The 25,170-nt window shown below is 33.9% G+C and overlaps 2 protein-coding genes and 3 pseudogenes across 5 annotated transcripts; 3 read left to right on the forward strand and 2 right to left on the reverse strand.

The window, feature by feature from the left end:
* Positions 1–437: 437 nt before the first annotated feature.
* On the reverse strand, positions 438–22,394 carry LOC120146822 (protein N-terminal and lysine N-methyltransferase EFM7). 2 transcript variants are annotated; one of them, XM_039160316.1, is made up of 9 exons: positions 22,382–22,394; positions 10,961–10,969; positions 3,927–4,005; positions 3,769–3,830; positions 2,881–3,014; positions 1,849–1,994; positions 1,642–1,713; positions 887–991; positions 438–750 (listed from the first exon to the last, which is right to left on the reverse strand). In XM_039160316.1, exons 3-9 carry the CDS (start codon positions 3,985–3,987, stop codon positions 563–565), a joined length of 768 nt encoding a protein of 255 aa, XP_039016247.1. In that variant the 5' UTR covers positions 3,988–4,005; positions 10,961–10,969; positions 22,382–22,394; the 3' UTR covers positions 438–562. The 2 variants fall into 2 exon arrangements, with proteins under 2 accessions (XP_039016247.1, XP_039016246.1); XM_039160315.1 differs by lacking the exon at positions 10,961–10,969 and adding an exon at positions 11,574–11,581 and having other exon boundaries at positions 22,382–22,388.
* On the forward strand, positions 5,707–6,810 carry LOC120146821 (annotated as a pseudogene).
* Positions 13,072–15,709, forward strand: LOC120146826 (protein yippee-like). Of its 3 annotated transcripts, XR_005518256.1 has the most exons (5): positions 13,072–13,258; positions 13,825–13,911; positions 15,216–15,324; positions 15,453–15,508; positions 15,596–15,709. XR_005518256.1 is itself a non-coding variant. In XM_039160322.1 (4 exons), exons 1-4 carry the CDS (start codon positions 13,242–13,244, stop codon positions 15,678–15,680), a joined length of 267 nt encoding a protein of 88 aa, XP_039016253.1. In that variant the 5' UTR covers positions 13,072–13,241; the 3' UTR covers positions 15,681–15,709. The 3 variants fall into 3 exon arrangements, 2 of the variants coding, with proteins under 2 accessions (XP_039016253.1, XP_039016252.1); XM_039160322.1 differs by lacking the exon at positions 13,825–13,911; XM_039160321.1 differs by lacking the exons at positions 13,072–13,258; positions 13,825–13,911 and having other exon boundaries at positions 14,918–15,324.
* Positions 16,012–18,191, reverse strand: LOC120146820 (annotated as a pseudogene).
* A 287-nt stretch (positions 22,395–22,681) lies between the features above and the next one.
* On the forward strand, positions 22,682–23,811 carry LOC120146825 (annotated as a pseudogene).
* The last annotated feature ends 1,359 nt before the right edge of the window (positions 23,812–25,170 follow it).

A 25,170-nucleotide genomic window follows, 5' to 3' on the forward strand; every position in this document is an offset into this window, starting at 1 on the left:
CCATCAAATTATGTGTAATTTACCTTTATGAATAGTATTTTCACGTAACTCGATTTTGATTTATAATTTATCGATAGTCTTTTAATAACTCTATCCCCATTTATGATTTATTTGTTGAAACGATCATATCTATTTGAATCTACCTTTTGTTCGAGTTTATTTAGTTAGATTTTTTAGCATTTTCCTTGTATAATCCTTGTGTAATCCTAAATGGCTAGTTTTCTTGTATTTAGAAAAATATTTTTAAATATATGTTTAGTTTACAATTGTAGTTGTAAACCTTCATTATAATTTGAATATTTTTTATTTTTAATAAAATTAACTGTTTCTATAAAAAAATAATTATACAATTAATAAAATTCTCAGACCTGAAAACAATAAATCCACAATAGCACCACTATGACAGAAGGTGTTGTCACAAGAGAATCATCAACATCTTGCATTAAAAAAAATCCTTTTTAAATGAACGAATTCTCATCTATCTGCAACTTTAATTAACAAGATCTTGGACCTGGTTTAGAACGAAACCAAGAAACAACCATTCTTAAATTGCATACCTGCTTCAATCATCAACACACTCCGTGGTTGTGACTACTTTCTTGGTTTTGATGCAATACACACGGGATCCGATATGCTCCACTTGAAGACCGGCATTCTCACAACCAGTGAAGAAGAGTGATTCATCTTCCTTACCAATTCTGCGTCTCCAGCTCATTAGAAATGCTGGTGCAGGCAACCCCATGCACATTCCTGGCACCAGGATGAAGAGATCGATAAGCAAATAATGACTAATGACGGATTTTTTTCTTTTATAAGGTCCTCAACTCTTTTCCTATATTTATATATATATATACACATATACATATTTGTTTCATTAGCACATTACCACTACTCTGATCATTTCCCACAGGAATAGTTTTGTCATCTTTTGGCTTGTAAGACTTTAGGAGAAACGAGAGAGACTTTATCAAGTTAGGGTACTGTTTGACATCTGCAAGAGGGTGGAAAATGGATCTAACATGTTAGGCATTCTTTGTTTCTAAAAATGATGGAGATTTAATCACAAAAGATAGTATGAACTTTGAATCTAAAGTTTATGATTCCTTAGATCTCACTCCACTGCGCATCAGAGCATTCAGTAACACTCGGAAGGAAGCAAATTTAAATCTAAAACAACAAATTACTCTAATCCACTCCAAAGTTTGATCTTAGTGCTAACATCTTGTGAAAAATCATCCCCTTTAACCAAAAATAATAATAGTATCTTCAACACGAACCAAGCAACCTAGATGGTTAAGGGATTTGTTGTTATCCCTTGAGGTCACGGGCTCAAGCACCTTGTATGGAGTATGAGAGTTCATTGTCAAAGAATTGAAAGTCTTTGAACATATATTACCTTATATTCATTCCAGATTTATCAAAAAAAATAGCATCTTGAAGCTTCAGCTTTCATAACTGTTTACATCATTAAAAAATCATAGTTGCTCAAAATTCTAACAAAAAATTTACAATTTTATAATGCATGTACATATTACTGTACAACAATATTAATTAAAAAAATGAAATCACAAATTTATTTATGCATATGCTTTTCTTCAAGCATAAAAAGTAAAAATTGAAGAAGCCAAATAAGAAGCTCACACAATAGGATATCACTTGCTATGATGAGGTCCCAGTCAGGTTCTGCAGTTGGAAAGGTGTCTCCCCATGAATCTGAAAAACATTGACACTTTAACTTAAACAATAGTCCATGAAATTAGTGCTTCATATTATTTCTCCTTAGCACTTTAAATTTATGAACGTTAGGTTACTAAGAATTGATAATCACAATGGCTAAAGGGAACTGACGCCTTATGTGAGGAAGAACAGGTGTAATTCCATTTGTCTGACAATTAAGAGCTATGTTCTCTTCAATTTCCTGATCATCATAATCTGATGATGTTATGTCAAGATTAAACGACTTTTGGAGAAAAATAGCCAAAGCACCAGTGCCACTGACAATGATGAAAGATTCAAGATCAGGAAAAATATCATAAAAAATTCAAATGAAGAATTAAGTTGATTGATTCTTATTCAAGAAACAGAACAAATTAAAAAAGAGATTTGGGCTCTCTTGAAGCAATGCAAAGAAAATATATAATGTACATAACTAGAAAAGTTCAAAAGAAAGCAACTTGTGCTTGCAATTCTAAAGTTGAGTGAATTTGCAGATAAAGCTGCGGCTTAATGTGGAAACTATTCAGAAAACACGCATCAGAACAGCAACTTATAGACAGAATTAACAACTGAAAATCAGCTCGGCTCAATATTAAACTAACACTAATGATAAACAGACTCTTGAGTATACAACACCGATAATTAAATAAACGAGTACGGACTATATAGATGGACTAAAACAAAGAATAAACAATAAAATGAGGGTGTCAACAAAATAGAAAAAGATGTACCATAAAGGTAGGACAAAAGATAATAACAGGTGGTTCAAGGTTATCATCTAATATAGTATTATAAGTTTTCAATCACCACCTCATTAATTGTTTGTTTACATATATATTTTTAGAAAGTGATTAAATCTTATCTTCTGAAACCTAAATCTAAATCTAAACTAACTTGATCATCTGAGACAACATTTCTCTAAACTTGAATTAATCAGATTAATTCTTCGAATAATCCAAAAGCTATATTATATCTCCTAGGAGTTTTGTGTTTTCATGATCAAAAACATGTATAGTGGAAACATCCTGGAAACTGCACTTGTAATCAACCTTCCCCATCATTGATTCGATGTATACTCAAAATTATTTTTCGAGGAATTGTTATTTTTCGAGCACTCTCATACAATTGTATTATTTTTTTCTCTCTGGCAGCTGAAGGTATTACCTTCCAAGTTCAAGGCAACGACGACCTTCTATCCATGATTGATGTTGAACTAGCCATTCTGCAAAAGCAAACGTACCTGGCCAGAGTAAGTTAGCATTCAACTGGTGAAAGGAAAATTCTCGAATAAGCAACTCCTGCACACAAGCCAAAAATGCATATAATGATATAAAGGAAAAAATAAATAAGTGAACTTGGGCGAATTCTAAAAAACAAGTACTCAAATATAAGTTTTCACTACATTGCCACAGAAAAAATGGTTTGCACTAATGCTAAGAGCTATAGTTTCTGATAAGGTATCAGGAGTCTGCTACGGAAGTAGTAAAATTGAATAAATCCCAATGTGACACGAGGAGACTCAAGAAACAATTACAGTTAAGCTCTATGAAGCTCGGTCAAATAATCACCAAATTTACTTCTTATCAAGTTCATAGTTATACTTTTCCTACAACACTTATCAAACATCATACTATGAGCTACCTCTACAAAATAACCATCTCATTAGGGCTTACTATCCGTCAGCACTCATATAATTTCATATTTAATGAGATCAATGAGAAAATCCTATTTTTGAAAAAAAAAACAGTTTTTATCCAATTTTCCCCAAAAAAAGTTGAAACTTAATCATGAAGTGTGCCTATCTACTTTTTTTTGATAAATTTGGGGTACAAATCCAAGGTAGTATCTATTAAAAGACTCTCACCCATTTCACAATGATCGCTCATCTGAAAGCAAAAGGGATGGTTTTTTCTCTAAGATTGGGCATCTCCAGATAGACGAAAAGAATGCAAAGTATTATTGGAAGAACATTTTACAACTGAAAGTCCATTGGCTAAAGCAAAACTATGAAACGGATGAGAAATATATTTTAAAAGAAAAGAAGAAACTTACCATGCCAGGAAACTGGTGTCTCCTCTCCACAAAGCTCTGTTGGACATCTGAAGCTTTCTCATCTGAAAGGGGAAAAAGAAGGGGTGAAGAGTTATTTTTATGTAAAGCCATCAAAGTAAAATGAAAATAGCAGGAAATATAACAAGAAAAAGGAATACCGATAGAAATATCTTCGTCTTCGGCAAAAAGTGAAGACGGGGAAAAGAGCGCAATGTCCATTCTTCCTTTTCCCCCTTTCTAGGTTCAAGCCGAACAATGTACTGTAAAAAGAGAGAAATCTCGGTGAAAACGAAGACCAAGAAAGCTAAGAAGGCAGTCGTCGGCTTGGTTTTTCCTTGCCAGATTTTATTTGATACGGGCTTATGTGGTCCATTAAGCTAAGTCATTTAGCTTGAACACTTCTGGGCTTCGTTGGCCTATAGATTTAGGCGGCTTTATTAGGCCAATAAGATTTTTATACATTAATCATTTGTAGGATGTATTTTTTTTGGGTAAAGTACACAAATAGCCATCGACTATAGTGCACTGCTTTGTTAAGTCCCGTATCATAAAGTTATAAAATGGTCTCTCGATTTAGGGTGGTGTTTTGTTGAGTCTATCGACTATTAAAAGTTACAAAATAGTCAATAGACTATTCATATATTCCAAACTCGTTATTTTTCGTTAAAAAATTGACGACTTTCTGAGTTGGACGTTAACTTACTAATTGAGATATCATAAAATCATATTTTAATGATATCTATTGGCACCGTTATTATTTTCAAGCACTAACTTAATGACAATATTTCAATTGCTATATCCCAAATGGTTGATATTTTGCAAGCTTAGCCATTGTATCCGCTACTTGATTGCATTCACGGGGAATATAGAAGACTTGTACACGCCAATCTCGTTTTACAATATCCCTTTTATGCAGCAACATTGACGATGCACCCTTTAATTCTGGTTCTCGAACAACAGCAAGTGTTTCTCTACTATCGGTTTCCACAAATATTCTTCGCGCTCCCAAGTCCCAGGCCATATGTAAGTCTTCAAATATTCTCCATAACTCTACGTCCAATGTCGAGCATCTGCTGATAGCTTTTATGAACCCACCTATCCAATCTCCGTGATGATCAAGTAAAGATCCGCCTTAAGTGGTCAACCCCGTTGTATGTTTTCGCGCGCCATCCGTATTTAACTCGGTCCATTCTTCTGTTGGAGGCTTCCAATGCTGTGACTTGTTCACGACAATCCGTCCATTCTTCCATGCATCTTGCACTGTAAAAGCGTGTGCGCCTTCCTGTTGTAGTCTTTTGCTTTGTTGTAATATGCTCTCATCAGTTACAAAATTTGCATTAAAAAATCAAAGCATTTCGTTATGTCCATAAGAACCAATGAATCGCTCCAAATGGAAGGCCTCAATCTTCTGATTCGATTGGATAGTAAGCTTGTTTTCGAGTATTACGGTCAAGCCTAGTAGTCAAGTCTTCATTCATAAATTCTTGAAATAAGTTGTGTTTCACTAGTATGCTCCAGGTAGATAATTGTTTTACTGTCAATCTTCTAATTCGATAGCCGACTGTTGAACCGAGCTAATTCAATTAAATTAATTTCGAAGAGTGAAATCCCTAAGCATTAGTCCTCGGCAAAAGGGTATAATATCTTCATGGGATAGGAAGCGATAGATTTTGTGTAGCAACATAAACCACAAAATAATAGTCTTATGAGATAAAATAACAGAAAAGGTTGCTAGGATATATTAGCCATATAAGCGACAGTTCCACATGTCATGGCGAAACAGCAAAGCGATCAAATCTGCGGACCCCACAAACAGATAAGGCGGAGATAAGGCATCTACTTTTTCATCCGTCAGATAGATACGCCATCTTCATCCGACGTTCTACATCTTCCCTCACGGATAAAATCTCCAAGCCTTTTCATTACCCACTCCCCTTTATTATCAGAACTTAACCTCCCACACATTCACTTTAACTTCACCTTCCTTCGAGTCTACCAATGGCCGCCTCTGCCGCCGCTACATCCTCCTTCATAGGCACCCGCCTCCCCGATGTATACTCAGGCTTGGGGAGAGTCGTTTCCAGATTCGGTTTCGGAGGCAAAAAGGCTGCCAAGAAGTCACAAAGTCAAAGGCGCCAACCTCGATCGCCCTCTGTGGTACCCGGGAGCCGTAGCACCCGATTGGCTTGACGGAACCTTGGTCGGTGACTACGGATTCGACCCATTCGGGTTGGGAAAACCCGCGAGTACTTACAACGATTTGGGATTCTTTGGACCAGAACCTGGCTAAGAACTCGGCCGGTGAGATCATCGGGACAAGAACAGAGATCGCCGACGTAAAGGCAACACCGTTCCAGCCCTACAGCGAGGTTTTCGGACTCCAGAGGTTCCGCGAGTGTGAGCTGATCCATGGCAGGTGGGCCATGCTGGCTACTCTTGGTGCCCTCACCGTCGAGTGGCTTACCGGAGTCACTTGGCAAGACGCCGGCAAAGTTCGTTCACTTAAAAAACTTATTCGCAATAATTAAGATGAGTTTGAGATTTGAGCTTAAAAATGTGCTGATTATTTCAGGTTGAGCTGGTTGAGGGATCATCTTACCTGGGACAACCCCTTCCATTCTCGATGACAACATTGATTTGGATTGAAGTGTTGGTGATAGGATACATCGAGTTCCAAAGGAACGCAGAGCTGGACCCTGAGAAGAGGCTGTACCCAGGAGGAAGCTTCTTTGACCCACTTGGCTTGGCCGCAGACCCGGAGAAGAAGGCCACTCTTCAATTGGCTGAGATCAAGCATGCTCGCCTTGCCATGGTTGCTTTCCTTGGTTTCGCTGTCCAAGCCGCTGTCACCGGCAAAGGTCCTCTCAACAACTGGGCTACTCACTTGAGTGACCCTCTTCACACTACCATTATCGACACCTTCACTTCTTAGTAACACATCCATCCCTTTGCTTTCCTAGATTTTGCTGAATGTAGTGCTTCTATGTTGTAAAAAATTGTAACATTTCCACAATTTCAGCAAACAACGCTATATCTTTTTTATAAGTAGGGGATTTTAAGGTTAAGTACAATGATAGCACGTTCAACAATCACATATGAAAATGATGAACATCATTCAATTAATTTATAATATGTTAAACTATAAAATATTAAATGTATGATTATAAATTAATTAAAAATCTAAAAGTAATTTAATTAAAATACAATAATTATAAAATATTAGATTTTATAATTTTATTGTAATTATAATTAGATCACATATTAATTTGAGAAATTTATAAACTCTAACTCATTTTTATAGTTTTGAAGTTCCCTTCCCATCGATATCATCTTTCACCACCGGCGAACGACAAAGACTAAATCGACTGCGCAAGATGATACTAATGGTGACGACGGTATTGGCGATAACAACGACGATGGCGATAACAATGACGATAGAACGGTGACAGCAACGACGGTGGCGACGATAGTGACTTTAGAGCTATAAAAATAAATTAGGGTTTATAAATTTTCTAAATTAACATTTAATCTAATGATAATTAAAATAAGATCATAAAAACTAATGTTTTATAAATATTATATTTTAATTAACTTACATTTAGATTTTTAACTAATTTATATTAGTAAGTTTAGTACTTTATAATTTAAAGTTTTATAAATTAATTTAATAGTGTTCGTCGTTAACAGTGCTCATCTACGCCGGCTAGCGTTATAGAATTTTACTAAGTTTAAATGCTTTTAATCTTTTGATAATGAACGCTTATACTTTTATTTATGTAATGCTCAAAATCATGATCTCAAAAGACAAAAACAAATCTCTAAACCTCATGCAGTAAAAAATGTTACCCTCTTCGTCCCATAAAATATGTATCTTTTGATTTTTAAAATTGTATCATTAAAAATATTATATTAAAAAAGTTAACAAACGACAACACTTATATTTTTTAACCCTTGTATGTCATACTTTTTTACACATATTAAAATAAATCTATCAATCACTTATTGAGGATAAATTTGTCTTTTATGTTAATCAAATATATCTCCTAAAATTATATGCATAGCCAATATAAGACACAAATTATAAGACGGAAGGAGTATGAAATTAGCTATATCGAGAAATTATTTGATGAACCTTATTCACCACCTCATCCATGGTCTCTATCCAATTAAATGAGTACACATCACATTTATTCTCAACATCATATTTCCGAATTAAAATTTCCAAATCATTATCTTCTTTCCTATCTCATCCTCTTCTTCCCCAATTTTGAAACATCAAATCTTCATATTTATTTTTGATTTGCTTTTTATTTAATTCACCATTGTAATCGAGATTTAAAATCAATATAGATTCTTAATTTCCTTTTGAATTTTCTGTTTTTATCGTATCTTTTTACATTTTTCAATTTTTTTCTTAACTAACAAAAAGGTCATTAACTTTAATAGAAAACAAGGAAAAAAACTATAAACTTGAATTTAAAATTTTATATTACTTTTAAAACTCGATTATAATAGTGAATCAAAGGAAGTGCATAGCAAAATATTGAGATTTGATGCTTTAAGATTGGAGAAGGAGAAGATAGAATAAATAAAAAGATAATGATTTGAAAATTTTAATTTATAAGGAAATATGATGTGGAAAATAAATTTGACATGTACTCATTTAATTGGATGAGGATCATGGTTAAAATGGTAAACAAGATTCATAAAATAATTTCTCAGTTATATCACTTCATCCTAACTTAACCGAAATAAGTGAATGCGAGAAAGAGTATCAAAACAAGAATAATAGAAAATTCTTGCTTAAATTTCAATTTAAACCATAATCAAATTACATGTGATGGAATATGGCTTAAGGTTTAATTCTAAACCACGACCAACAAAGTTATAATATTAGCAACAAATTAAATAAATTAAAGGTGGCATGATAAGCTACATTTTGTTTTGTTTTCCTGTCGAGTTTTAACACGGACTTTAACTTGAGTAACACCATTTTTCTTTAGTATACAAAATGGAAGCTAAACTATCTACTGAAGTAGAGATATCACTTCAGGTTTATTAAAAGTAAAGATGGATGAGGAAGAATGGATGCGGGATCGATATGACAAATTAGATCTAATTGAAGAAAATAAGTTGAAAGTCATTTTTCATGGTGAGATGTACCAAAAACGAATGATGCAAGCACACGAAAAGAAAGTTTGTTCAAGAAAATTTCATGAGATATATAGTGTTGAAAAAGATATTACTTATCTATAAAGATTTTCAAGGAAAATGAATGTCAAATTAAGAAGAATCTTACGTCGTGAAGAAAGTTTTTTTTTTTGGATGAGCATTGATATGAACAAGATAGATGTATCTAATTTATCTAATCTAATAAATTTAAATGCCGCCAAGAAATATTTCACTTGAATGGTTAAAAAAAAGGAGGAACCGAGTTGAAAATCCGAAAGAACGCTTTGAGAAAAGACACTTTAATATATCTAAGGTGAAAATCCCGAAAAAGTGTTTTAGGTATAAAAGAAGTGAGAAGCAAAAGGAGAGAAAAACTAATAATAAAATGAAGGTTAAATGAAAACTCGTAAAAGACATCTAAAAAATTAAAATCTGAAATGTCAGCTTGAGTTACTTCAAAATTTGTGCATGGTAAAGGTCCCTAAACGAAAGAGATTGAATTGGAAAGGTCTCAACATAGAACACGATTAAGATTTAATCGAATTGGCACTTCAAAATTCAATTTAACATGGATATGACAATATGATAATGATATTATATAAATACATTATTGATAATAGTCCTAATACCTATTTAGGAACTATGATCTTAAATCCTTCTAAGGAGTATCGATATCATATGTGCAATACTGATACTAAAAAACGTTCAAAATATTTTGTTCAGCCTGACATTAATACCTCATATTTAGGTAACGAAACCATATGCATTATATAATCAAATTCTTGTGAGATTAACGCATTTTGTGACCGGTTTGTAATTGAAAATGTGATAAAAAAAAATATATTATACATTTACATATACATATGTAAGTCATATTTCAAAAATAGGTAGTTAAAACTTAAAAGTAGACAATTTTTAAATTAGGTGGTTAAAAGTCTCAATTAATATCCTTCTTTCCCTATATAGGGATTGTTCAAAAAAAATTCTTAAAGTATCTCATTTTTTTTAATCTTGATACCTAAAGTATTTTATATCAAAATAAACACTTGAAATATACCATTTTTTAATCTTAAATCGACACATTATATTAACTAAAAAATTTTAATACTTAAATAAAATATATAATAATTTTAAGTATTTATTTTGATAAAAAAACTTTATAAACTTAAATCAAAATAAAAAAAAATTACTTTTTTTGTATATAAAAGGGTAAACTACTCCAATGGTCACTAATGTTTAGGTAAATGTTCATTTTTATCACTAATGTTTAAAAAGTCACAAATCGATCATTAACATTATATTTTGTTATAAAATGATCTTCGACGTTAATAGCCGTCAACGAAGCGTTACTACAGTAACGGAATGTTGACATGACACGTTAAACTAGTTGAGTCAGCATATTTGACCAGCTGTTTGACTCTTCTTCTAAACCGTTAGTGATTTGCTGCTAAGCAAAGCTACTGAAACATCATTCTAAAATGGGATATTGCTGCTGATCATGGCTACTCAAACATCATTCTCAAATGGGATAATATGCTAGTGATTTTATTTACAAAATTAAGTTAAAAAATTGTCCAATCAAAGAAAAATCTCGAGGGCAAAGAAGACTTGAGGGCATCGATCTACGAACACAAATCGACGATGTGTTGATCTTTCTCGGCGAGCTGATGTTTAAGAGAAGAAGACTCGGCTTCGTTTGAAGAAACGCACGTGGAGAGAGCAATGGAGGTTATTACGGGCTACATCGAGTTGATCGAAAGGATCAGAGGATAATACTTGAAACACTTCCTCGAGAAGATCCAAAGTCGAACCACCCGATTCTTTCGCCAACATTATTATTATTTTTTGGTTCTAGATCATCTATATTCTATTGGCTTCCTTTTTGTTTCGCCTTTTTTCTTTATATTATATGAAAAAGGTAATAGGATTAGATAAATGGCATAGATGGGTGGGATATGGATTTCGGACACGGGGGTGAGAGAATTGAGAATGTCAGACCGTGTTGGGTGATCCATAATACATTTTTTTCCTTTCAGACAAAACAACGAACATGTGGCATGCATATGGATACGCAATGCACAGAGAGTGTCTACTCGCCTTTTTTCTTTATATTATATGAAAAAGGTAATAGGATTAGATAAATGGCATAGATGGGTGGGATATGAATTTCGGACACGGGGGTGAGAGAATTGAGAATGTCAGACCGTGTTGGGTGATCCATAATACATTTTTTTTCCTTTCAGACAAAACAACGAACATGTGACATGCATATGGATACGCAATGCACAGGGAGTGTCTACTCGCCTTTTTTCTTTATATTATGAAAAAGGTAAAGGATTAGATAAATGGCATAGATGGGTGGGATATGGATTTCGGACCGGGGTGAGAGAATTGAGAATGTCAGACCGTGTTGGGTGATCATAATATTTTTTCTCCTCCTTTCAGACAAAACAACGAACATGGGGCATGCATATGGATACGCAATGCACAGAGAGTGTCTACTCGCCTTTTTTCTTTATATTATATGAAAAATGTAATAGGATTAGATAAATGGCATAGATGGGTGGGATATGGATTTCGGACACGGGGGTTAGAGAATTGAGAATGTCAGACCGTGTTGGGTGATCCATAACATTTTTTCCTTTCAGACAAAACAACGAACATGTGGCATGCATATGGATACGCAATGCACAGAGAGTGTCTACTCGCCTTTTTTCTTTATATTATATGAAAAAGGTAATAGGATTAGATAAATGGCATAGATGGGTGGGATATGAATTTCGGACACGGGGGTGAGAGAATTGAGAATGTCAGACCGTGTTGGGTGATCCATAATACATTTTTTTTCCTTTCAGACAAAACAACGAACATGTGACATGCATATGGATACGCAATGCACAGGGAGTGTCTACTCGCCTTTTTTCTTTATATTATATGAAAAAGGTAATAGGATTAGATAAATGGCATAGATGGGTGGGATATGGATTTCGGACACGGGGGTGAGAGAATTGAGAATGTCAGACCGTGTTGGGTGATCCATAATACATTTTTTCTCCTTTCAGACAAAACAACGAACATGTGGCATGCATATGGATACGCAATGCACAGAGAGTGTCTACTCGCCTTTTTTCTTTATATTATGAAAAATGTAATAGATAAATGGCATAGATGGGTGGGATATGGATTTCGGACACGGGGGTTAGAGAATTGAGAATGTCAGACCGTGCTGGGTGATACATAATATATTTTTTTTCCTTTCAGACAAAACAACGAACATGTGGCCTGCATATGGATACGCATGCACAAATAGTGTCTCTCGAGAGTGTTTCATTTTAGCTGATATACATAATATATTTTTTCCTTTCAGACAAAACAACGAACATGTGGCCTGCATATGGATACGCAATGCACAAATAGTGTCTACTCGAGTGTTTTCATTTTAGCTGATATCTATCCTTTTTGGTTCAGAATCATACACAGGGTTTTGTTGGTCTTTAAATGGAGTCTAGAATTGGTCATTGGAGAAAGCTTTGGTTCAGAATCATACACAGGGTTTTGTTGGTCTTTAAATGGAGTCTAGAATTGGTCATTGGAGAAAGCTTTGAAGCTTTTTCTTGGGCTTATGTTGATATGCAATTTCTAGCCTCTTTGATGAATTAGCTCCAATTTTTGTGTTTGATTTTAGTGTATAACTGTAGCTTTTTATCCCAATAGCATCATTCTCAGCTTAGGTTAAAGTGTAATTAATAATAAAAATAGAGATAATATTAAAATAAAGAGGATGTTGTAAAAGAAGTAGTCAAACGGTCGATTAAACTCAACAAACGATTGGTTAAAAATACTAAGTCAGTTGGTTTAACGACGTCAACATTTCATTACTATAATAATGATTGTTAACATCAAGTAATAATTTTGTAATAAACAATAATTTTAGTGATCGGTTTGTGACTTTTCAAATATCAATGGTAAAACGAATACTAATCCAAATATCAGTGACCATAAGTTTTAACCTATATAAAAAAGTGGTATTCTTACATAATTATTTTCGATTTAATCCTCTATGTAATATGTATGTAATGCACGACCGCCATTACTGTTCCTTGATTGATTTCTTTCTTGATCCTGTTGTTGTTTCCTCACATTTATCTTGTTTTTTTAATTAATTTATTTGATTTCTTTCCGAAGGTTCAGTGGAAAGATTGATAGTTTGATTAAAGAAAGAATGGGAAGGGTGTTCATGATTACTCTTGAATGAAACGTTTATAGCTGCAAGCACTGCCATACCCATCTGGCTCTCCTCGATGACATCATTTCTAAGGTTCTCTCTTTTAAATTGCTAATGAGATCTTTTGATCTTTCCCCATGTTTCTTTCCATGTTTCACGCCTTCATTTTCTACATTGTTGTTTTGTGGGTTACATTTGATCCTGGGTTCCTTTTCTGAAGTTTTGTTTGGGTTATGGGAAATTGATAAATCTTGTGATAGACGAACCAAATATCATCAAAATAATAATAGGGATTTAACTCTAATAGACTGATTCATCTTCAGTTTTGATTTTTGGATTTCTAAGTTTTTTCCTGGGGATGAACATGTTGCACCATAACATTCAATGTGATTCCTTTTTGTTTTGCAATTGTGGGTATTAGTTGAATATCCAGACAAAAGGAAGCAGTAGAATAGCAGGTTGTAGATCAGGCTATCACGTTAAATTTTGGATACATTTAGAATTACCTCATCCTTAAATGTAGATAGAAATATCTGATTTGTACCAAGTTTTCATCAATAGATCTTTCCTTACTTGAATCTAGATGGATTTTCTGTCTTTTCTCTTCATCTAAACCATGCGTTCTCATTGTTCCCTGCATTATATCAGGTATCTTTCAGCAATACAGGCACATACTAACCTCATCCTTTACCTGTGTTTCAGTCTTTCCGTTGCAGGCATGGAAAGGCTTATCTCTTTGATAAGGTGTAAGTGTTTCTTTGTTGCATGCTCGATAAAGCCATTTTTTTCTCTGCAGAGTGCTGTCTATAAATATTCTTCTCTTATAAGCAGTTATGTTTGTTCATGTTTTTGTTAAGCTAATTATTATATATAATTCTCTGTTTGTTGCAATCTGTACTGAAGGTATGTATTTATAAGGAATTGTGTTTATTTTCACAAAAAAGGAAAATGAATAAGATCATCTTATTTTCTACTAAATACACACCAAGGCAATTTCTGGTTCACGGAAAAGATTATTATCGAATAATATTTTTTTCAAAAAAAGATTCTCACAAGGTGGTAATATCTCATTACCAACAGTAGTGTTTTATTCTTCAGGAATGACACCAATTTCTTAGGTATTGCACAATTCCAACTCTGTTGGACTAAAATATCACTTAAATAATGTTATTTTTTCATTACAGATCATCCTCTTTCATATAACATATTCACTTATTCAACCTTGATTCCATTTTTTGATGAATATGATTGATGGGGTAAATTTACAAGCTATCTTGGATTTCTTTGGTTTTGTTCAAACTCTAAATTTAATATACGTTATAATTAATATCATATGAAGATTATTTGTGCAAAAACTTTATAGAAGAAAAATATATAAAATAAAAATAATAGAAAAACTACTTTTTTTTGAAAATTTATTGTTAAAAAATAACATGAAAGATGTAATCTTGTACTAAAGAGAACACAGGACTGGCTATAATTGCAATTCCTCGACGATTCGGGTAATAGGAAGTGAAAGAATTGAAGCAATTTTCAATTTAATTGAAAATATATCATAATGATAATTTGGTAAAATATGCATTCAGGTGATCTTATGCTCCTTAACCAAACACAGTAATCTTACGTTACTTCAAACAAACTAATAAGTTCATGTAACATTCATGTCAAGTAATACTACATTCCAAGAATTTTATTATCAGTGTTAATGTTATGTTCTGTGAACCAACCGTCCCCTAAAAGGTAAACAATTTGAACCAATCAGTTGGTACGTGGTATTCTAGACAATGTACAGACAGAGAGACAGCCAAGAATCAATACATTGGTCATTCCTTTTCTGTCACGGCCCTTCATTCTGCTTATTGTTTGTCTAACCTCTAGACTATAAGTGAAGTGTGCTAATTGTTGCAAGAAAAACCATGGAATACGTAAATGCGAAATGTTTATGATGGAATTAGGAGTCTTGGGGCATGCCTCATTACTTATATGTATCCTGCAGAAATGCAGATATGAATGCTTCAATTTACTTATTTTCTTTCTTAATCCATAACAGTGTGGATATCTCAGTAGGAGAGAAAGAAGACCGTATGATGATGACTGGAATGAACACCGTCGTTGATATATTCTGTGTGGGGTGTGGCTCAATTGTGGGATGGAAATACGTAAGAAATAGTTTTGCAATTTTTGGAGTTTTTGCTGGTTTGATTTCTTTCGAGGCATAGTTCCACGAGTTAATTCAGTAGAGCATCTTTCCGTTTTGCTATTGTGAATTGTGAGTGATTGATTCTAGGAGTCTGCACATGAAAAGACTCAGAAGTACAAGGAGGGAAAATTCATTCTTGAGAGGTCCCATCTTCACTGCCTCTTCTGGTTGCATATAACAATAGCTACATCTTCTCAAATGTATTTTTCCTTTTTTGAACTGTGGAGCAGGTTTAAGGTGTTGGGTCCTGATGGAAGCAACTACATGGTGAGCCATGAAGCTCTGGTTAGTGGCAGTGATGCCGAAAATGCTTGATTGCTTAGCACTTCAATTTGGCAGATTGCCATATGACCAAATGTTTTAATTGTACATTCGCTTCACCTCGTGTGATTTTTGGCCTCTTAATGTGGAAAATTTCTGTTAGAGAACCTCTGCAAATGATACTAGAATGATACCAATCTTCCAAAGATTGATTGCTTGTGAAATATCTATGCAAGTCTTGTTAGCTACTGCTATTATTTTCTTTTGGTTGCCCTCCTGGCCAAACCCTGAATAATTTGGAGGAAAAACCCTGAATAATTTGGACCGACCCGTGTCGCAACTTGCTTAAACGATATCAATTGATTGCTACTTGAATTAACCCTTACTATTTTTAATACAGCACACACCATAAACGAATAGTACAAAATTCTGGTTGTTTCACATGGTGGAATACACAAGAACCTAACAGAATAAAAGGAAGCAATATTTGTATGTACATACTAACAGCACTAATGCAGTACCAGTAGCCTAATCCTCTCATTTAACAGAATTGAAGCATGGCAATGAGCATTCATCCTTAAAAGACTATAAGATCTAATTTAGAGTAAATGAGCTATCGAAATCTTAAACCATTGAGAAGCTTCTGCAACGCGTTTCGACCCCATTGGACTTCACTTTGCAACACGTTGCTTCGAAAAGACTCCGGATCGGGTTGTTCTTCTTCAGCTACTAGGGGATCCTGAATATGTTGGTTGAGCTGCTCCTCTTCTTCGGCTACTAGGGGCTCCTGAATATGTTGGTTGATCTGTTCCCCGTCATCCTCGATTACTGCAGTTGTTTCTTCTTCCTGTGGTGTATCTTCGGGTTCTTGCTTTTCTTCTAGCTGAATATTGTCACGTTGGGCATTAAGATACAATAGAAAAGATGTAACCAGATACTGATATTGAAGTAACATGAAAGTTCTTAACAGGAATAGAAAAGATGTCAAGGAAAAAAAGAGAAGGCAGAGCAATACACTCATCAGGGATTACCTCAACAATCTGTGATTTAAAGCTTCATCAACTCCAATTGATGCACGGTTGTACAATTCTTCACATCTTCACTCACTATTGATTCCTCAGCTGACATTGTTTCTACTGGACTCAAGCCAGGCGCTAGGATAGGTTTACCTTCATATGCTACTACTAAATTTCCCTTGGCATCGGCAGTTTCTACTCTTTCATTATCTCCAAGGTCTTCTGCTACCAAAGCATTCATATTCGAAACATCCAAAGCCTCATCATAGGGGTAGTTAGGTTTATTCGAACCAAGCACTCCATTATCTGCATTTGCTATAAAGTATTCTGTTGGGTAACTAATATTCTCTGCAACGATAGCCAAGGGCTTCTCTAGTGAACTATTACCATCGCCGGTGACTGATTCCTTGGACAATGCTTGTAATTGCTCCTTTCCAGGTGAGCTGGGATTTGCCTCGGGGATTAGTTCTTCCTCTGGAGGTGTCAAGTTTTCTACAACAATTGCCATCTCAGAATCAAGAAGAGGTCCATCTTCGTTAACTATTGGCTCTTCCTCTAAGACTTTCTGATTTTCAGCTTTTTCCCAGTCCTCACAAACGATAATAGTATTATCGGTTTCACGGGATTCGAAAACCCGATCAGGGTCCGGTTGCCATAAAAGGTTACCGGTGCATGTTTTGAGAAGGAATTTTGGATAGATACTCCAACTGGCATGTACTGAGCAAGTTCAAAATTACAAATCTCATCAATACATAGCCTTTGCAAGTTTCAGAAGAAAAAACAATTCACATTCTGCATAAAGTTCGTCCCTACCAGCTCTGCTGTCCAAACATGTCCTTCTGACCAAGTCAGTGGTAGAGCACTTTCAGGATCCCATAACCCTAACATAGGATGATCCCCTACTATGAAAAAATGCTCTCCAAAGGAGCACTCTTTATGCAACTGGAACTTTACATTAACAGTCTTTGATGGAACTGTGCACCAGAGGATTTGGGATGAGACTCAGAATTTCAGGGGGGGGGGAGAAAGAAATAGTTAAAAGGGCTAAAAAGATCTTACTTTCTTGTTCAGGTTGAGTTTCAATATTCTCCAAGCCCACCTGCATAAAGGAAAATTTCCATTTGAAACTGAGCTTAGAATCAACAGCAAGAATTACAGTCTCCAGAAAGCAAAACCAATCAAGAACCAGACAAAGAAAAACATAAAAAAAGCTGTATGAGTTTCAATAAATGATAGGAGGAAAAACAAAACAGGGATAAAGGGTACATGCCGGTGAGTCTGGTGACGGAGAAGAAGATGAAAGAATAGGCTGAAGACGGCTGTGTTGCAGAGAGAGCAAATGCAAGAACCGGATTCTAACATCTTTTGCAGGGTATAAGCATAATTCAGCTCTATTAAAAGAAAGATCCTTGAAGGAACAAGAAAACCCTACATCTTTATGCTTGTCAATGGTGGCCTTGGAACAAGAACTTGGTAAAGTTTTCATCTTTCCCAACAGTATCTCTCCCTCTATGTATCTCTGCACAAGAAGCATTCTGTAGTTGCGGTTCATAGAAATCAGTGCCGCAAATAGTACTACACTAATAGCATCATCTTCCACGTGGCGTTTAGACACTTAATCAGGTTAGAGTAGAGTTGAAAGCGAGTTTTTTGTCAGAATCTCAAGCCTCTGTGTTTTGATCCGAGACCGTTGGATTGGAAAATGGGCGGTGACATAAGTATGTCTCGTCATTATTATATAGTTTTACTAGTAACTTTGGATCTCCAACTAGAAATGATCATACAGCTCAGTTGGTAGAGTACAAGGTTTTTAACCTTTAGGTCGTGGGATCGAGTCCCACGGAGGATATTTCATAATTCAGATGTCTCTTACGAAAGCTGCTCTCAACCTGGTGTTGGGGGTAGCCTACTATCTTACCTCCCCTTACCCCATACATATAGAAAAAAGCGACAGCTATTTTGGATCTCCAACTAATGATGAAAGCTTACAGGAGCAGCTCCATTTTTGGAAAGTTGTTTGTTTCAGGGTTCAGCCGATAAAGCTTTCGGCTTTTAACACTGTCCCCAATCCATTCAATCTTTAAATGTACTTTTGGGAGAATAGGGTGAGAAAAATTTTGAAGTATTCAAGTTTTATAACTCAAAATTAATTTATTTTTTTTAAATTGAGTTGAATTTATAAAATTTAAGTCGAATCGAGTTGAATTGTTTAAATTTTTATACAAATTTAAGTATAATTATTTATAACATTAAAAGTACGGATTGCTTCAAATTTTAGGACTTTTCTAACCATATAAAATATCTATATTCTTTACATTATAATGTTACTTAATAATTAAATACAATTTAAAATTATAAAATATATTTATAATATATTTTGAATAATGTTTAAGGCTAAAGTATTGATGAAACCATAAACTAGTCAATAAATTGATGGGGAAAGAATATGAAAACAATTAAAGTTAAAAGATTAAATTGAGTAAAATAAAAAATTAAGGATAAATAAAAAAAAGTACATTTTTAGTAAAAACTGAATTAAAGTTATATACGTATTCTATAGTGGTATGAGAGCATGTGGTTCAAATTTAGTCAAAACAGACTTAAAATGAGTGATGAATCGAATAAATAAGGAAATCATGTTAAATCTAGGGACTAAATTGAAAAATATAAAAAATTATTGAAAAGTGAAATTGGAAGTATGTATGTATTCTACGATGGTTTAGGACATTGTGGAACAAATTTGATAAAAAAGTGGACTTAAAATGAATGATGAATTGAATGAATAAGGAAATTAGGGACTAAATTAATCGCAAAACTGTAAAAATACTCTACCAATTTTTTTAGTTTTCCGAGTGACTCAAAAATTTCAAATCTCAACATGAGTTGAACTTAAACCAACTCGATAATTCAAGTTGAATCGAATAACTAGGTTCAAATAACTCAAAGTTAAAAAAATAAATTTTCAAGTCAAATCGAATTTTATTCACCTCAAAAGAATCAATTAAATCATATATATTTGATACAATATCATAATAACCGTTATCTATTATATAAATAATAATTTTATTTTTTACATTTTAAAATATTTGTACGTTTATTTTAGACTAAAATATTTTTTTAAAAATTTAAATTATTAGTTAATTATCGATCAACATGGTTTATTAATTAAAACAATTCATATAAATTAAAAATTGATCTGATATATGGTAAAAAAATATCGTATGGGAAGAAACAGTATTGTATCAAAACCCTCCTCCCTTCGCGTGTCGTGCTTCTGTTGTCAAGACGTTCCCTCTATGCATCTTAGGTTACTAAGGAGGAGTGCTTCATCTATTTGAGTATTGAAAGCAATACCTGTCCTTGTTGGTGGGCCTCCTCAATGCCAGTGATTAGAGGTTGTGTCTGTGAGTTTTGCTCATCAAATTAAATTTTTACTGATATTTTGGTTGGACAAAATGCTTACAAGTGTAATCAAAGGTGTTACGAAAAGTCAGAAGGATTTATCATTTGCTAGGTCGTTGGTGTTTTGATGCAACTCTTCAGATTAGATAGGTTCAATAAATGACTGATTTAAGGGATTCATCGTGACTGAGTTTTTTTTGATAGGATACTTCACACTCACTGCAATATTTTTTATGGGAATAAATAGATTGCATTAGTAGTTAGTAGTTCACCCCTTCTTATTCGGGTGGAGAGTCGTTACAGGTGTAAAGACAGTCGTTAGCAAGTGATTTATTAAAAAAAGGCAAGAGTAGAAAGATGAATAATGTAGATGAGAGGAAGTTAGAAAAGAGGGAAAGAGAGTTTTCCTATGTTTATAATTTTTTTAATTATTGATAACATACAACTTACAACACAACTACTCGAACCTAAGGCTTTTAGGGAGAACATTATTGAGTTTAATCAATTATGGTTTATCACAATTTTTTTTCAAATGAATTTAATATCGTCAAAAGAAAATAAAATTAATAATTAAAACTTTATATTATAAAAAGTTATTTGAAACATTTATTTATGTTTTTGGATTGTGGATATTTGATGGAATCAAATTGTTTGGTCCCAAAATGTGGTTAAAACTAAAAGTTTGTGATGACATGATAATTGGCTTTTTCGTAGGATTATAGCCATAGCCTCATTCCTTCCTTTAAAACCTCATCCACTTGTAGCGTTTATTTTCCATTTTGCTTTAAAAGGGACATGAAAACAAACATCTATGTACCAGTTATGACGAATATAAGATTTAATGTTAAAAAAACGAATTCACAAAATTTTTTAAAAGGATTTATTTATAAAAATTAAAAAAAAAAAATTAAAATATATTATCGATGAAAATATAAAAAATATACATTAATTTAAGATTTTTAAGAAAAACGATGGTGGCAATTGACCTGTTTTCGGGTAATAAGATAATATTTATTTAAAATTATTCTAAATCCATTGATATTTAATGTTTATACTTTAATATTTACTATACTCAAACTCGAAATCTAAAAAATAACAACAATTCATCCTAACTGATGCAGAAAGTTCCAAGAATCAACCCAGCGGCGGCGGCTGCTCAAACACTCGCCAATTATGACTAGAAAAATATATTCAATCAAACCCGGGTGGATAACCACGACAGCCGTAGACCAATAATAAATCATTTTAAAGAAAACAAGAGGTCAATTCTTCTATATTCCTATACTATAAAAGAGTTACAGATTTAATCTTATCCTTTTTAAAATTTAAAATTTCAATCACTATTAAAATATAACCATGAAATTTTAAACTGAATTATGTTCACCATTTCATTTTTCACAAGTTATAGATTTAAATTTTATTTTATTTAATAATAGAAGTGATTAATATATAAAATCTATTTAAAATCTTTATTATTCATTGACAAAGTATTCACTTTACAGACGCAACTGAAGTCATTCAATAGACATACCCGTAGTTGAGTATGGGTAGGAGAGACACTTGCTCAGAGTCCCCTTCTACTCATGGTTCAAAATTATGAATTCCACATATACTTAAAAAAGATAATTATCTATTTAGTCATCATCTATTGTTTTATTTTTGTTTTCGTCATTTATTATTATTATTTTCAAATCACACTTAACATTATATTTTTTATTTTTTAGTTTCCCATCATTAACAAATTAAAAGCGATGTTGATGTAGTATTTTAATATTTCTCATTTAATATTCTTTATTATTATTTGACAAGATGGAGAAGATTAAATCGACCTTGACCCTCTTAAATGCTTGTTTTGTGTGAGCAGTGATGTTTAATAAAATTTCTTGATATTTTCTGTTTAAAATTTGATTTATTTATAAGATGGTTTATTAAGCATGATAAAGAATACAATTTGATTCATTTAAACTTTATTCTTCAGTTTGATCATCTTAATTCTTTTTAATTTAGTCATGTAATTACGATGTTATTCGAGTTAAAATCAAAATTTAAAATTTTAAATATATAAAAAGTAAAGTGAATCAAATTAAAATGTATGGATTGAATTCATAACTTTTATATAGTATAATAGCTAATGATAAAATTTTGACAAAAGGGAAAACAAAAGCCAGCCCACCAACCAAGGAAACTCGTAGTTTTTCATATTTATATGTTACTGGATAGAAGGCCTTGGACGTGTTTCTGACCCTGTTTTATTACTTTAAAACCATTCTTTGCTCTGACCGCCACGAAAGCTTCATTTCTTCAGCTCTAAATTCGTTTTGCTTCTCAAAACTCAACCCTTCAAGCTTCAGCAGTTCAACACCATGCCAATTATAGAATAGTTTATCATGAAATCTTTGGTACGGCTAGTTAGCCGGGTCAAATCGCCTATAATCTCTATATCTTGTTCTCCCTTCTCGTTCTTCAGGTTGCGTACAGTATGGTCTCTAACGTGTCGCTGCAATCGGATGCTTTCACTGAAAAGAAGATTCCGAATTGATGCAGAATAAGAAGTTTATGAGAAGAATGAATTCGGGTGTTCTTCCTATATCGTTGACTATTCCCACAAAGGAATATGATTGTTGAAGCTAATAGTGAAGATCAAATTCAGGGAGAATCCGGAGAAAACTCCGGAATCCGATATTTTTCTGGTCAGACGAGTTGACGGAGAAGTTCCACGGTCGAGTCCTGGAGTTCTTTAACCGCGACTGCGAGCTGCAATTCTTCATGACATGGATTTCAAGTGTAGAGTCTTTTGGTAGAAGAGAAATCTTAGCCGTGGGAAGTGTTTTCAAATCCCATCCCAATGGTTGCTTGATGATTCTATCGAGAACCATGGACTCTCCCCAGGGTTACTTGGTCCTTAAACCACTACTCGATCGAGGCTTCAAAGTTCGGGCTGTGACACCGGACTTGCCGTTTTTGCTCAAGAACACACGGCCGAAGCTTGGTTCGATAACATCCAGAGTGGTAAAAGGATCCGGTGTGATCCCACTGGCTCAGAATCTATCCAATTTAATGAGACTTGCGGTCTTGTACAAGTACGGAGGCGTTTACTTGGATACCGATTTCATAGTGGTGAAGAGTTTCAAAGCGTTGAAGAACACTATAGGAGCTCAAAGCGTCGATTCGACGTCGAAGAACTGGACGAGATTGAACAACGCTGTGCTGGTATTCGATATGAACCATCCTCTACTCTTCAAGTTCATTGAGGAATTTGCTTTAACATTTGATGGTAACAATGGGGACATAATGGACCCTATATGGTTTCCAGGGTAGTTCACAGAGTTGAAGGCAGACCGGGTTACAATTTCACTATCTTGCCACCTATGGCCTTTTATCCTGTTGATTGGATTAAGATAGGGAAACTGTTTAAGATGCCGAAGAACCAGACTGATTCGAAATGGATCGAAGCTAAGCTGCATCAGCTAAATGAGAAGAGTTATGGAGTTCATCTATGGAACAAGCAAAGTAGCAAATTAATGATTGAAGAGGCAAGTGTTATGGGAAGATAATATCAGAGCACTGTGTTCTATGTAAACAGGCATACACTTCTTGAAACTATACAGCTTATTCGAAACATATACTGTAAATGTAATTTATCTGTAAATCATTGCTTTTTGACTGCAAATGTGAATGGAGTGAAATTAGAACAATCTACCACAAATCATAATCCTAAGTCTTTTGAATCTCAGTCTCAATCTAAATCCTGGCAGCTTCCTGTATGACTTTTTCCTGGTCAATCTCTGTTTACTATTTCTTATTTTCCTATTGTTGAATCTACTAGATTCTTTCTCCTTAAAACTATCATCCGAATCGAAACCGGTTAGGCTACCGGTTTCGAAGTTATTTAACGATCCAATCCGCTTAATTGATGTCCATGGATCTTCTACTTCACCATCTGTATCACTTCCCCATAATGGTATAGATTTTAGAACTGGTGAGCCACTGTAATCCTGGAAATGAGTTAATAAACTGGTGTGTTCCATTTCGATAATCTCTTCAAGATGTGCTTCCACTTTTCATCAATTCTAGTAAACTGCTGCTTCGTCGAGAAGAAGAAACCGAGGAACTCGAAGACGATTCTGATGAAGACCGATACAGGGATTTCTGATGCTGGATTATCCATCTGATCCTTTGTTTTTGAGCTTCCGAGTTGATGGAATAAGGATTCTCTTCATCTTGCTCTTCGGTTATCTCCGATGATATCATAATCTAAATGCCTTAAACCACCAAATGAACGAATTAGAAACAGAGTTGTGTGTTATGGAGATGCTCAATACGGACATAAGAAGAAATAAAAAAGAACAGGAAGACAGATGGCTACAACCGCCCAAAAACAAAAGCAAAAGCCGGCCATAGGGCCAAAAGGAAAAAGTCTTTGTTTTGTGTTACCACATTACATATGTTCCAAGCTATATTGCTATAACAGTTCCAGAATAGGAGATTACCCAACGATTTAACTGCTATTGTTTTAATTGTTAGGCATATCTACAAGAGAACCTGTAACTAGACACAAGGATTTATCCAACCACCATGTCTCAATCACTTCCTTCAACCAACAAAATTCTCCTTGAGATCATTCATTTTACCCTACAGGATTCATTACATATAAATAATCACATTCCATGCTGCAACAACGCACACTTCTACTCATGGCCATTATTACGGCAACTGCTGACACATTCAGCTTCTTTCCTTTAAAATATTAGATTGATCATTTTCCAAAAATATTCTCAATTCTGTAAATATTTTGATTTGAGAATCCATGAAGTAGACCCCGTGTTAAAAGAGAATGTTGTTATCTCTAAAGGTTACGAGTTCAAGCAACTGTGTTATAGGGTGTATTTGTTGTCAATTGATTTAGTATTTAAGATAAGGTATTTTAGTTCGGAAAAGTTAATGGAGGCAGATTTGATGATGGTAACGATGGTGTTATTATTTTTTGAGTTATGGAATGAATTAAAATTGATTTCATATTATAATCACCAATGTGGATTAGGTGAAAATACACCACATGTCAAAATTACAGCTATAAATTTGAAGACAAACTTTTACAATTTATAAGCACTCAACCATTTATCAAA

The sequence above is a fragment of the Hibiscus syriacus genome, unplaced genomic scaffold (assembly GCF_006381635.1).
Source record: "Hibiscus syriacus cultivar Baekdansim isolate YM2019G1 unplaced genomic scaffold, ASM638163v2 tig00110931_pilon, whole genome shotgun sequence".
Taxonomy (NCBI): domain Eukaryota; kingdom Viridiplantae; phylum Streptophyta; class Magnoliopsida; order Malvales; family Malvaceae; genus Hibiscus; species Hibiscus syriacus.

What these genes read in the sequence shown, in the direction of transcription:
- LOC120146822 (XM_039160316.1), bottom strand. Translation starts at nt 3,987, where the DNA reads ATGGACATTGCGCTCTTTTCCCCGTCTTCACTTTTTGCCGAAGACGAA. An exon ending in AGCAAGTGATATCCTATTGT is followed by an intron (nt 992 to 1,641) that starts GTGAGCTTCTTA and finishes ACCCTCTTGCAG; the next exon opens with ATGTCAAACAGTACCCTAAC. An exon ending in GGGAAATGATCAGAGTAGTG is followed by an intron (nt 751 to 886) that starts GTAATGTGCTAA and finishes TCCTGGTGCCAG; the next exon opens with GAATGTGCATGGGGTTGCCT.
- LOC120146826 (XM_039160321.1), top strand. Translation starts at nt 15,133, where the DNA reads ATGCCTCATTACTTATATGTATCCTGCAGAAATGCAGATATGAATGCT. An exon ending in CAATTGTGGGATGGAAATAC is followed by an intron (nt 15,325 to 15,452) that starts GTAAGAAATAGT and finishes GATTGATTCTAG; the next exon opens with GAGTCTGCACATGAAAAGAC. An exon ending in GGAAAATTCATTCTTGAGAG is followed by an intron (nt 15,509 to 15,595) that starts GTCCCATCTTCA and finishes ACTGTGGAGCAG; the next exon opens with GTTTAAGGTGTTGGGTCCTG.